The following is a 13,562-nucleotide window of genomic DNA, read 5'->3' as shown; positions in this document are numbered from 1 at the left end:
CAAAATTCGGGCACGTGGTAGAGTGCTGACATGGATAGAAAATTGATTGGTAGACAGGAAACGAAGAGTAGAGATTAACGGGTCCCTTTCAGAATGGCAGGCAGTGACTAGTGGGGTACCGCAAGGCTCGGTGCTAGGATCGCAGCTATTTACAATATACATCAATGATTTAGATGAAGGGATTCAAAGTAACATTAGCAAATTTGGAGATGACACAAAGCTGGGTGGCAGTGTGAACTGTGAGGAGGAAGGTGACTTGGACAGGTTGGGTGAGTGGGCAGATGCATGGCAGATGCAGTTTAATGTGGATAAATGTGAGGTTATCCACTTTGGTAGCAAAAACAGGAAGGCAGATTATTATCTAAATGGTGTCAAATTGGGAAAAGGGGAAGTACAATGGTATCTGGGGGGTCTTTGTTCATCAGTCAATGAAAGTAAGCATGCAGGTACAGTAGGCAGTGAAGAAAGAGAATGGCATGTTGGCCTTCATAACGAGAAGAGTTGAGGATAGGAGCAAAAAGATCCTTCTGCAGTTGTATAGGGCCCTAGTGAGGCCACACCTGGTGTATTGTGTGCAGTTTTGGCCCCCTAATTAGAGGAAGGACATTCTTGCTATTGAGGGAGTGCAGCGTAGGTTTACAAGGTTAATTCCCGGGATGGCGGGACTGTCATATGCTGAGAGAATGGAGCGGCTGGGCATGTATACTCTGGAGTTTAGAAGGACGAGAGGGGATCTTATTGAAACATATAATATTATTAAGGGTTTGGACACGCTAGAGGCAGGAAACATGTTCCCGTTGTTGGGAGAGTCCAGAACCAGGGGCCACAGCTTAAGAATAAGGATTAAGCCTTTTTGAAATGGAGACGAGGAAACACTTCTTCACACAGAGAGTTGCGAGTCTGTGGAATTCTCTGCCCCATACGGCGGTGGAGGCCGGTTCTCTGGATACTTTCAAGAGAGAGCTACATAGGCTCTTAAAGATAGCGGAGTCAGGGGATATGGGGAGAAGGCAGGAACGGGGTATTGATTAGGGATAATCAGCCATGATCACATTGAATGGTGCTGGCTCGAAGGGTCGAATGACCTACTCCTGCACCTATTGTCTATTGTCTAACAAGGATTGCGATATTATAGGGGGCAAGTATCTTCAGGAATTTGTTTGCTGACACCTAGTGCAGTCAAGCAAACTTCCTCATACATTTTTTCAATTTGCAACCACGGCCTCCTTCAGGAACCTCACTGTTGCCTTCACAGGTGTCTGGACGGAACCCATACACCTAGAACATTATGGCCATCTGCTCCCAGTTCTTTACAAATGAGAAGCTGAAAATCCCTTCCAATTTTGTGTCATTTTACAATCATGATGAGGATTCCGGTACCCTTACCAATGAACCCTCAATCGTCTCTTCATCCCTTTGATGAATATTGCTAAAAGTATTTCTCTGAAACAAAATTGTTGGATTTAGAATGTGTTTTGATGACAAGGCAACATTTGCGTCCCTTGTCTGGTTGGCAAGATAAGTGGGTCGTCTGTCTTCCTGAACAGTGATGAATGTACAATTGGATGTACTTTTTATTCTAAAAGGCATTGCGGGCTTGCATTATTACCTGGCCAAATAGAATCTTGATGCCAGCCTTCCTTCCATGAAGGCAATGTTGAGATTTTTTGCCAGTATTTGTGGTCAGGTCTTCTGGCATTAGTCTTCAGTCAACCAGACATCTTGACTTCAATTTTCAAGCTTCAGATTTAAAATTTGAAGTTCACATTGCTAATTTGTACCATGCAAGGCTCTAAAACAAGGTGTTGTTTTGGGCTTTCTCTTTTAGTTGAATGATAAATTACTTTAGCTTTGTTACTTCCTGTCTTGTGCAGTTAGTGTTCTCTCAGGTTGTATTAATTTATTAAAATTACTTTTAAAATGCATTTACTCTTGAAATGAAAAATTGTGAAAATCATGAAAAATGGTTTTATCTCAACATGTATACGAGATGTATTTTTAATCTGTAAGATACTTGTTTTTTGTCACAGCTCTTGAAGCTTGGGAGACAAATCCAAATGGTGGCTGCTCAGGCCTCGTTAGCTTGGGTTTGCAAGATGACTGCCCAGTATCCAGAGCTGCTGCTTGACTCCCTGGATGCTGTCAAGTCATTAGAAAAAAATATCCTAATCGAACCTTTCAACCATAACCTTGAGAAGCCTTCCTGCTGCAATGAAACCAATGGGTAAGAAATTGGAGATAATATTTCAATATTTAAAGGCAATATTTAATGTAAAGCTTATTTTAATTTGAATACACTGTGCTTTGTAATTTATAAACCATTCCTAATGAACCCAGTGACTTGATATTTTAATAGATTATTAACAGGTGACAAAAATCAAAAACAAACTCTAGATGGTGGAAATCTTGCTTTTATTCACAATTTAACTTTTAGAGGTATACTTTGGGTGTTTTTTTCCAAAGAATCGCCTCCATCATTACTAAAAGTAGAACCTGAGATTTTTTTCTCATGGAAACTGTGTAGTTTTTTTTTCTCAGTTGTGGCTGGGCTTGAATTAATATTCCATTGCTTTATAATATAAATTCAGCATACATCTATATCATTTGTTGGTTAATAATCCATAAATGCCCAACAGGGCCTCACATGCTCGTGGTGTGTTATGTTTCTGGTTTTAGTTTTCAGTTTTAGAGATACAACATGGAACCAGGCCCTTCGGCCCGTTGAGTCCATGCCAACCATTGATCGTAGCTTATGCTATCCTATGTTATCCCACTTTCGCATCCCACATACTAGGGGCAATTTACAGAGGCCAATTAACTTACATATTTGTATGTCTTTGGGAAATAGGAGGAAACCGGAGCACTTGGAGGAAACCCACACAGTCACGGAGAACGTGCAAACTGCACACAGGCAGCACCCTGTCAGGATCGAACTCGGGGCTCTGGAGCGTAGAGAGAGAAGATAGACATCTTAAATTAATACCTTTCATGGGTCTGATTGGGAAAGATGCAGAGAAAATATTAAGGAACTGAATCTGGATCTGAAAGGGAAGGATAATTTTATCTAGGTTAGCGATGCGATAGTGCTCTTTCAGAATAATTTGTTTTCACACTTGATTTTCTGCCTTAGTAATTCTTGTTGGTGGTCAATAACTTGGCGTGTTGTTTGGACTTGACATGTTGCCTTTGGGAGGGGCAACTTGGAGGACAAACCATATGTATATGATATATATATATATATATATATATATATATATATATAGATATCCATATATCTCTATAATTATAAAACTCTGATCTTGGATGTGTGTGTGTTTGTGTGTGTATAATCACATCATTTTGAAAAAACGACGCGCTAACGGTAAAATATTCACATATTCCTGTGGAGATTTATCTCGTGAACCCCGCAATTGTCTCATCTCATCCCCCCTCCTCTCCCCTCCCCCGGCCTCTACCCTCTCTCCCCCTCCCCTTCACCACCACTCCTCCCCCCCCCCCCCTCCACACCCCACCCTCCCCCCCCCCCCCCCATCCATATCTTTTCCCCCCCCACCCCCCTCCCCCCCCTCTCCCCCCTCCCTCCCCCCACTCCCTCCCCACCTTCGATGTGTGTCGATGTGTATAATCACATCTCCTCAAAAAAACTACACCCTTATGGTAAAATCTTTACTTATTCCGGTAGAGATTTATCCCGTGGAATCCGAAATCGCCTTATCTGAAAAATTAATGCTTTATTTCTTGCGTTATTAATCAAAATGTTCAATAATCTGATATAATTTAGAAAATAAAGCCAACTGTTTTTCGCTGATGATGTCACAATGGCTCTGCTCCATGCTGTGTTCCACGCGCTGCGAGCGATGTTACCCCCCCCCCCCCCCGATCCCCCTCCCTCCCCCCCCCGGTTTTTCGGCTGTGTTCCACGCGCTGCGAGTGACATCACCCCCTGACTCCTCTCCCCCCCACCTAAACCCCCCCTAGTTTTTTGCTGTGTTCCACACGCTGTGAGTGGTGTCTCCCCCCACCCAGACCCCTCTACCCCCCCCCCCCCCCTCTCGTTTGAACTCCATTTTTTCGCTTTAACTTCGAAAATTTTAATACATTAATGTTGCTTTAAAGACTTCCAGGTTTAACATTTAACGTTTAACCGATTTTCAAAGACAGCGGTTTTTCTCCGTGATTTCTACGCTTTTTTACTATTTTCTTACGTTGCTTTTCCCCATTTTTTTTACCGGGGTTTTTCACCGATTGAACGTCCCCTCCCCCCCCCTTCCCCCTCCCTTTCACCCCCTCCCCCTCTCTGCCCCTCTCCCTTCCCCGTGCGCCTCTGCCCCCCTCTCTCCCTCCCTCCCCCAGAGCCACAAACTCTCACGCATTGAGCGTGAGAATCCCGCATTTCACCAAATTCTCACGCTCTCACGCTAATCACAAATTTCTCACGCTCTATCGTGAGAAATTCTGTGAACAACGAGAATTTCAAAACTAATATCAACTGCATGGGCCGCGGGTGTTGGAGAGCCGGGGCGGAGGGAGGGATGGAGCGGCGGGGGCAGATGCGGATGGGGAGCCAGGGCTGGCGAGTATTTGCGGGACCGGCGAGTTGCTCGCTGCAGCTCCGGCTGTGGAGCAGCCTCAGTGCAAGAGTCCCGGGCGTTCGTCGGAAGCGTTGCACCGCTGCCGTGAGAGTCACTGTGCCGAATTCGCCCTGGTGATCAGCATGGACCAGGCTGTGGCTCAGTGCATCCTGGAGCACAACCAGTGGCTGCTGGAAGTAGATACCAAGCACTGGGTAGAAGTGGTGGAAGATAGTGGGGGTGGTTGGTGAAAGCATCCTGCTTGCCTGCTAGATTTTCACTTACTGTAACTGCAGGAAAAATGTTCCCGATGTTGGGAAAGTTCAGAACCAGAGGTCACACAGTTCAAGAATAAGGGGTAGGCCATTTAGGACTGAGATGAGGATAAACTTTCTTCACCCAGAAAGTTGTGAATGTGTAGAATTCTCTGCCATAGAAGGCAGTGGAGGCCAATTCACTGGTTGTTTTCAAGAGAGAGTTACATTTAGCTCTTGGGGCTAGCAAAATCAAGGGATATGGGGAAAAAACAGGAAAGAGGTACTGATTTTAGATGAGCACTAGACTAAGTGGGACCCGTTGGGTCCCAGCTTCACATGGGAGGGCTGGTCCCCCAACGCAATATTCCACCTCTGCACCACTTCCAATATTGCTGAATGGATTCTTGGGCTGAATGGATTCTTGGGCTGGCAGCTCAGTCACTCTGGCCGAGCAGCTCAGTCACTCAGGCTGTTGTGCACTGAAGGGACTGGTTTCCAGAGGGCTAGTATGGACATTGTGGACTGAATGGATTTTTGGACTTGTAGTTCACCAAGTCATGGGTGGTGGGCTGGCACTTCAGTCACTTACAGCTGGTGGGCTGGCATTTCACTTACTCATGGCTGGTGGGCTGGCAGCCCAGTCACTCACAGCTGGTGGTGGTAGTTCACTCAGTCACCCCTCTTCCCTTCTCCCCCCACTCTGCTCCATGCCATTCCCCTCCCCCACACACATGCAGTCTATCTTCCCTCAATCTCCCCCCATGCACTCTTAGTGGCTCTCCGACAGCGCAACCATTCTTGCCTATTAGGTTACTATTGTGATGAAGAGCACGCAGGCATGGCAAGTGGAAAAAGGATTTATTAAAGTTTAAAATGTGAATGGCTTAAAATATAACAACAATTTAAACGTTAAAGATGAGATTTATTAAGTTATTTTTTGTTGTGTCTCTTGCTGTGTTCTTCTGCTCACTGCCTCTTGATATTAAAAAAAAAAGACAATTTTAATATAGAGAGATTAAGCGGTCAAATTATAACAAAGAAAATCTGAGAATTTACCTCAAAAGTCATCATGGAGTGCAGGCCGCAAGTCCAACCTCACAGCACTCCAAGCCAATTTCACAGCATTTCAAGTAGAGTGCACACATACACACACACACACACAAAGACAATCACACACATGCAGCCAGACACACACACAAAGACACACTCACACAGAAATACACACAAACACAAAGACACACACACACACACATAGTCACAAACACGTACACACATTCACACAGACACACACACACACACTCAGACACACATACAGACACATAGACAGACACATAGACAGACACATAGACAGACACATAGACAGACACACATACAGACAGACACTCATACACAGAGACACAGTCAAACACTCACACATACAGACACTCACACATACACACACTCATACACAGACACTCACACACTCATCCACAGACACAGCAACTCATACATACGCATGCACAGACGGACGACGCGCACACGCACTCGAGAAGCAATAGAGATACTATCTGCAAGCATTTTAGAACCAATAGAGACACTTTTTGCAAGCATTTTAGAACCAATAGACATTTTTATGCAAGCATTGTAGAACCAATAGAGACACTTTTTGCAGGCATTGTAGAACCAATAGAGACACATTTTGCAACCCTTAAAACCAATAGACTTTTTTTTGCAAGCTTTAGAACCAATAGATATTTTTTTGCAAGCTTTAGAACCAATAGATATTTTTTTGTAAGCTTTAGAACCAATCGACATTTTTTGGCAAGCATTGTAGAACCAAAAGAGACACATTCTTCAAGCATTGTAGAACCAAAAGAGACACTTTTTGCAAACATTTTAGAACCAATAGACACTTTTTCAAACATTTTAGAACCAATAGCCGCTTTTTGCAAACATTTTAGAACCAATAGACACTTTTTGCAAGCATTTTAGAACCACTAAGGGCACTCACATTTGAGTAGACATGTGTTCAGTGTTATTCACAGCTCAGAGAAACGTGACCCTCTGCCTTCCTCCATCTTGAAGAGACTGTGAGGCACACCACTTCCGGGTTTTATAGTCCCTCTCCCTCTTTGCAAGCTTTAGAAGCTTTAGAACGAATAGACATTTTTTGCAAGCTTTAGAACCAATAGACACTTTTTGCAAGCTTTAGAACCAATGGACATTTTTTGCAAGCTTTAGAACCAATCGACATTTTTTGCAAGCTTTAGAACCAATAGACATTTTGGGGCATGCTGGGGCATGATTAATACATATGGATAAGAGAGGCTTCAGAAATTTTACATTTAACACAGAATGGACTAACCTCATGGTAAAATCCTCGGCATACATGCGGCGGAGCGGGGCTCTGTGCGAGGTGGCCAAAAATGACGGCCGTAGGTGGCGGCGTTCTCTCGGAAATCGCAGCGCCGAAGGCCAAAAGCGGTTAAGAACAGAGATTTAGTAATATAGATATAAGATATTAAATGGCAGTACTGACTCGAAGGGCCGAATGGCCTATTCCTGCACCTATTTTCTATGTTTCTATGCTTGATTATATGGCAATAAAACTCGACCACTTGATTTTGAAGCATTCATGCATGTTGGAGGTATAATGTAGTCATACAGTAATACAGTTTGAAAACAAGCCCTTCGGCCCAACTTGCCCACACCCACCAACATGTCCCAGCTACACTACCCGCTTTTGGTCCATAACCCTCCAAACCTGTCCTATCCATGTATCAGTCTAACTGTTTCTTAAATGTTGGGATAGTCCCTGCCTCAATTACCTCTGGCAACTTGTTCCATACACCCACCACCCTTTGTGTGGAAAAAGTTACCCTTAAAAAGTTACCTCTGCCCCTCTCTCTCTGTCTCTGCCCCTCTCTCTCTGTCTCTGCCCCTCTCTCTCTGTCTCTGCCCCCTCTCTCTCTGCCCTCTCTCTCTAGCCCCGCTCCCTCTCTAGACGTGCCTGCGAGTTGGGGGCTCTGCGTCAGTGGATAGGGCGGGGATGGGGTAAAAGGAGCCAATGAATAATATTAATATAATGTCTAGAGAGGTGGTTAGTGTGTGTGTGTGGGGGGTGGTTAGTGTATGTGTAATGCCGCAGGCCGCCCCCCCCCCCACGCATCCATGCATTGAGGGGATGGAACCCAATGGGTCTCACTTGGTCTAGTAACTGTTAAAACTCTGATCTTGTATATGTGTGTGTGTATTTGTGTGTGTATAATCACAACTTCTTGAAAAGATGACATGCAAACGGTAAACATTTTACATAGAAATTCATCCCACGATCAGAAATCGCTTATCTGAAAAATCCATGCATTATTTCTCGAGTTATTAATCAAAATGTTCAAAAATCTTAAATAACTTAGAAAATAAACCCGGCTGGCTTTGGCTGATGACGTGATGACGTCACAATGGGTCTGCCGCTGTGTTTTCCACACGCTGCGAGTGACGTCACCCGGCAGCCCGCTGCCCGGGGCCGCCCGCCGCCTCGCTCAGGGTCCTTGGGTCCATGACCGCCCGCCCGCGGCCTCCCTTGAGTCCACATCCGCCCGCAGCCCTCTCTCTGTCTCTGCCCTCTCCCTCTCTGCCCTCTCCCTCTCTGCCCTCTCCCTCTCTGCCCTCTCTCTGTCTCAAAAAGACGGCGCAAATCGGAAACCCCAGCATCAAAAGGCAGCGGACACCCGGAAACCCCAGCTCCAAAAGGCAGCAAGCTCCCCTCTCCCTGTCTCTGCCCTCTCCCTGTCTCTGCCCTCTCCTTGCCTCTACCCTGTCCCTGTCTCTGCCCTCTCTCTCTGTTTCTCTCTGCCCTCTCTCTCTACCCCCCCCCCCCCCCACCCCCACCTCTAGCTGCGCCTGCGTAGATGGGGGCTGTGCGTGAGTGGATAGGGCGGGGGATGGGGTAAAAGGAGTGAATGAATAATAAAATAATATAATATCAAGGGGGAGGGTTAGTATGTGTGTGTGGGGTTGGTTAGTGTGTCTGTGAGAGGTGGTTAGTGTGTTTGATGCCACAGGCCACCCTCCCCCCCCCCCCCGCAAACGCTCGTTGGGGGGATGGGACCCAACGAGTCCTACTTGGTCTAGTTTATTATGAAATAGGCAACATTGATGGTGGCTTTGGAACAGATCACCGAGTTACTTTAAAGAAGCCTTTTCGTGATGGGTGGGACTACGAATCAGATGTTTTTCGTCAAACTGATGACTGGTCAGTTAAGCACAATCTGCAGTAAAACGATGTATGAAGCAACAGTGTTTTTTCCTAATAATTAAATATTTGTTGGTTGATAATATTGCATCCACTTAGTTATTTTAATTGCCTTTGAACTTCAAGTTAAAGGTATCAGCACTTTATTTTGCCTACTCAAAAGTAAATTTATCAGCCCACTGGAGAATATTCAAGAATTTGTTATGTTAAATAGCAAAAGATTATAAACAAAGAATATGCTTACAATGATTAATATAATCGCAAAACAACTGCACTTGCCATTGCTTACATTTTTAAAAGCATTTCAAAATGTGGATCCATCAGCTGTAAATTCACCATTTATGGTTTTAAAAGCTGTATCAGGCAGAAGGCTGGTATTTTAATAGCAAAAATCTGTCAGCAAATATAATTTGATGAACTGGCAATGTTCAAATAAATTGAGTGCAGTTGTTCACGGTCCAGACGTTTTGTCAAATTCAATGTTTTATCAAATTTTAATGTTTTTTTATCGGTTTTTTGTATATATCGAATTTAAAGGGCATGATTAACTAATTATAAAGATGTTACTTAGTTTTGAAAGTACATTTAATGATTAATACCCTCACCGGAGCACAAACCTTTTGGCAACACGGCCAATAAAAACAAGCACCAGGGTATATTATGCTCTGAATGATTTACTATAGGATGTTTGCATAAGATGCTCTATAACAAGTAGCGATGATTGTTCGACTGACCTTAACATAATCATCTGAAAGAAAATCAATGTTGAAGGACTCAAAGATTCTGCAAAGAAGACTTCTCAGACTGTATCACACAGAGAACATCCAACCGGCTAGAGATGAAGAATGCTCATTGCATTAGGACTGTTCTGAAATCCCACTTAATTAACAGTTTAGACTTTAGAGATACAGTGTGGAAAAAGGCCCTACAGCCCAACTAGTCCGCGCAGACCCAGCGATCACCCCCGAACACTAAGGGACATTAGGGACAATTTACAATTTTTACCAATGCCAATTAACCTACAAACCTGTATATTTTTGGAATGTTGGAGGAAACCGGAGCACATGTAGAAAACCCACGTGGTCACGCGAGAAACATAGACATAGAAACATAGAAATTAGGTGCAGGAGTAGGCCATTCGGCCCTTCGAGCCTGCACCGCCATTCAATATGATCATGGCTGATCATCCAACTCAGTATCCCGTACCTGCCTTCTCTCCATACCCTCTGATCCCATTAGCCACAAGGGCCACATCTAACTCCCTCTTAAATATAGCCAATGAACTGGCCACGACTACCCTCTGCGGCAGAGACTTCCAGAGATTCACCACTCTCTGTGTGAAAAACGTTCTTCTCATCTCGGTTTTAAAGGATTTCCCCCTTATCTTTAAGCTGTGACCCCTTGTCCTGGACTTCCCCAACATCGGGAGCAATCTTCCTGCATCTAGCCTGTCCAACCCCTTAAGAATTTTGTAAGTTTCTATAAGATCCCCTCTCAATCTCCTAAATTCTAGAGAGTATAAACCAAGTCTATCCAGTCTTTCTTCATGACAGTCCTGACATCCCAGGAATCTGTCTGGTGAACATTCTCTGCACTCTCTCTATGGCAATAATGTCCTTCCTCAGATTAGGAGACAAAAACTGTACGCAATACTCCAGGTGTGGTCTCACCAAGACCCTGTACAACTGCAGTAGAACCTCCCTGCTCCTATACTCAAATCCTTTTGCTATGAAAGCTAACATACCATTCGCTTTCTTCACTGCCTGCTGCACCTGCATGCCTACTTTCAATGACTGGTGTACCATGACACCCAGGTCTTGTTGCATCTCCCCCTTTCCTAATCGGCCACCATTTAGATAATAGTCTGCTTTCCTGTTTTTGCCACCAAAATGGATAACCTCTCATTTATCCACATTATACTGCATCTGCCAAACATTTGTCCACTCACCCAGCCTATCCAAGTCACCTTGCAGTCTCCTAGCATCCTCCTCACAGCTAACACTGCCCCCCAGCTTAGTGTCATCCGCAAACTTGGAGATATTGCCTTCAATTCCCTCATCCAGATTATTAATATATATTGTAAATAGCTGGGGTCCCAGCACTGAGCCTTGCGGTACCCCACTAGTCACTGCCTGCCATTGTGAAAAGGACCCGTTTACTCCTACTCTTTGGAAAGTACAAACTCCGTACAGACAGCACCCGTGGTCAGGATCAAACCTGGGTCTCTGGCACTGTAACACAGCAATTCTACCACTATGCCAATTTCCCACCCCTTGTGAAGAAATTATTGGCTTCTCAACTAGGACCATACTGGGACTGGATAAGAATGACGATGAGTACCCTGAAATTAGAAAGAATGGAATGGGTTGACGAGCCAGCACAAACTCAGTGGGCCAAATGGCCTTATTCTATATCAAAAGGCAACTCTTCCGCACCTGATGAGGAATGAAACAGATCTGCAGATGCTGAATCAGGCAAAGCATTAACTCCCAAACTATCCTGCAAAACCCTAAGGACATGGTATGTAATAAGATCACCGGTGTTCTTCTAAACTGATATCAGTGTAAGCCCAGTCTGCTTAACTAGGAAAATATAACACCTCAAAGCTCAAAATGGTGAGCCTTCGCTGCACTTCCTTTATGTTCACAAATTTTTTTTTTTTAATCAAAATCTTTTTTATTTAGTTTTCATGACATAACAAAGTGCAAAGTTGTCCATTTGTTACAGACAGAGTGTACGAAAAGAATAAATAAAAAACAACTTATGCCAACATATAACAAGACAACAACAATAAAAGAAAAACAAGATACCAAAAATAATCCCTCCCCAGTCACTGCCAGTGAGCATATGCAAATATCAGCCTGTCACAACAATAATCCACGATAAGTGAATGGGTAGACTGTTAAGCTATTAAACTGTACTTGATGATCAAGCATTTACAAAGCCTGGAATGCATTTAAAAAAGGTCCTCACACTTTCTGAAATGATCCATTTGAATGTTGAAGTGAGTACCTGATTTTCTCTAGTTTTAGGCAGCACATAATATCTGTCAGCCATTGTGTATGAGTGGGCGGGGTAGGTTCCGTCCACCTGAGCAGGATTGTTCGCTGAGCTAGAAGAGAAGCAAAAGATATAGTGCGGCATTTATCTGCAGTTAATCTAACCTCCTCACCAGTGACCCCAAAAAGAACGATGAGAGGCTTTGGTTCCAATTTAATGTTTAACACCTGGGATGATGTATGAAAGACCTCTGGACAGAACTTCTTAAGGCTGGGGCATGACTAATACATATGGATAAGAGAGGCTTCAGAAATTTTACATTTAACACAGAATGGACTAACCTCATGGTAAATAGTAGATAATTTAGCTTTTGAGATATGTACCACTTTGAATTGGATCAGGCAGTGACGAGCACATAGAGAGGTCGAATTAACCTGTTTAAGAATGGAACTCCATGTATCTTCCGAGAGAGAGAAGCCCAAATCTTCCTCCTATGCTGCCTTGAGCTTGTCCATGCGCCTTAGATCCAACATCCTGCCATATAAAGCTGAGACAAGTCTATTCTGAGATGGGTTTAAAGAAAGAACTGTATCAACAAGGGTTGTGTCTTTTGGTATAGCTGGGCAGTTTATAGAACATATAATGTAGGTATGTTGCAAAACGTACCTGAAGCGTCGCTGAAAATCTGTCCTAGCCCGTGTGCGCGATTTTGGCGCCGTTTAGAGGGGGACGGGTTTAAAACGCGATTTTCCCTAGGCTGTTCAAATCGAGCTTGTTCAGCCTAGTTAATAATTAACGAAAAATCGCTGGAAGATTCCGTCGCTGGAGCTATTATTAGTTTTAAGGGCTTTATTTAATAGTTATAGTAGTTTAAAAAATAACTTTTAAACCCGCGACCGCGACAACAGGCCGGATCTCATACAGGTGACAACGGGAGGTAGGCTGGTTATTTTTACGTTAAAAGGGCTTCTTAAGATCCCTTTATACAAAGTTTAATGTTGCGAATAGCTAATTTGGGGCCCATTATATCCCGCAGTATTTTTCTGGGCATTTGGGGGCACAAATCTACCGCAATGTGAACGTTCTAAACCTGCGCGTTTCACAGGATTTAAATAGCCATTAATTTACAGCAATTGAACACTAAATTCCTTCCATTTGGCCTATAAATTAATGTAAATGAGATTTAAAAATCATGTTATATTGTGAATTCTTTATGAATGTTCTTTGGACACTTAGGCTATTTAAAATGTTAATCTTTCCTAAAGAAATGGATAGATGTTTAGATTTAGTAATTGAAGTTTGGAATTAGCTACAATTGGGTAACTAACTAATTATATGCTTTAATTTCAGGTCATCCAAGTAAGATTATTTTATATTTGTTTCAGAATGCTTCAATCTATGATAACTGAAAATGTCATTCAGTTCTCTTAATTTTTAAGAAAGTTATGGGCTTTTGACTATCCATGATCACAGCTTTTTTGTTTTGTCCATAGAAAATCAATA

The 13,562-nt window shown here is 43.4% G+C and overlaps 1 protein-coding gene across 2 annotated transcripts in view; it reads left to right on the top strand.

Annotated features, from left to right (window-relative positions):
* The window catches only part of tarbp1 (TAR (HIV-1) RNA binding protein 1), a 226,972-nt gene that overhangs the window by 82,372 nt on the left and 131,038 nt on the right, over positions 1-13,562 (top strand). For both annotated transcript variants that reach the window (XM_055639264.1, XM_055639265.1), the window contains exon 15: positions 2,031-2,224. In XM_055639264.1, the coding sequence (XP_055495239.1) occupies positions 2,031-2,224 (194 nt within the window). The remainder of the gene's footprint in view (positions 1-2,030; positions 2,225-13,562) is intronic.

The sequence above is a fragment of the Leucoraja erinacea genome, chromosome 8, assembly GCF_028641065.1.
Source record: "Leucoraja erinacea ecotype New England chromosome 8, Leri_hhj_1, whole genome shotgun sequence".
Lineage (NCBI taxonomy): Eukaryota > Metazoa > Chordata > Chondrichthyes > Rajiformes > Rajidae > Leucoraja > Leucoraja erinaceus.
Note: the sequence above shows the minus strand (reverse complement) of the source record. Positions and strands in the feature narration are given on the sequence as shown.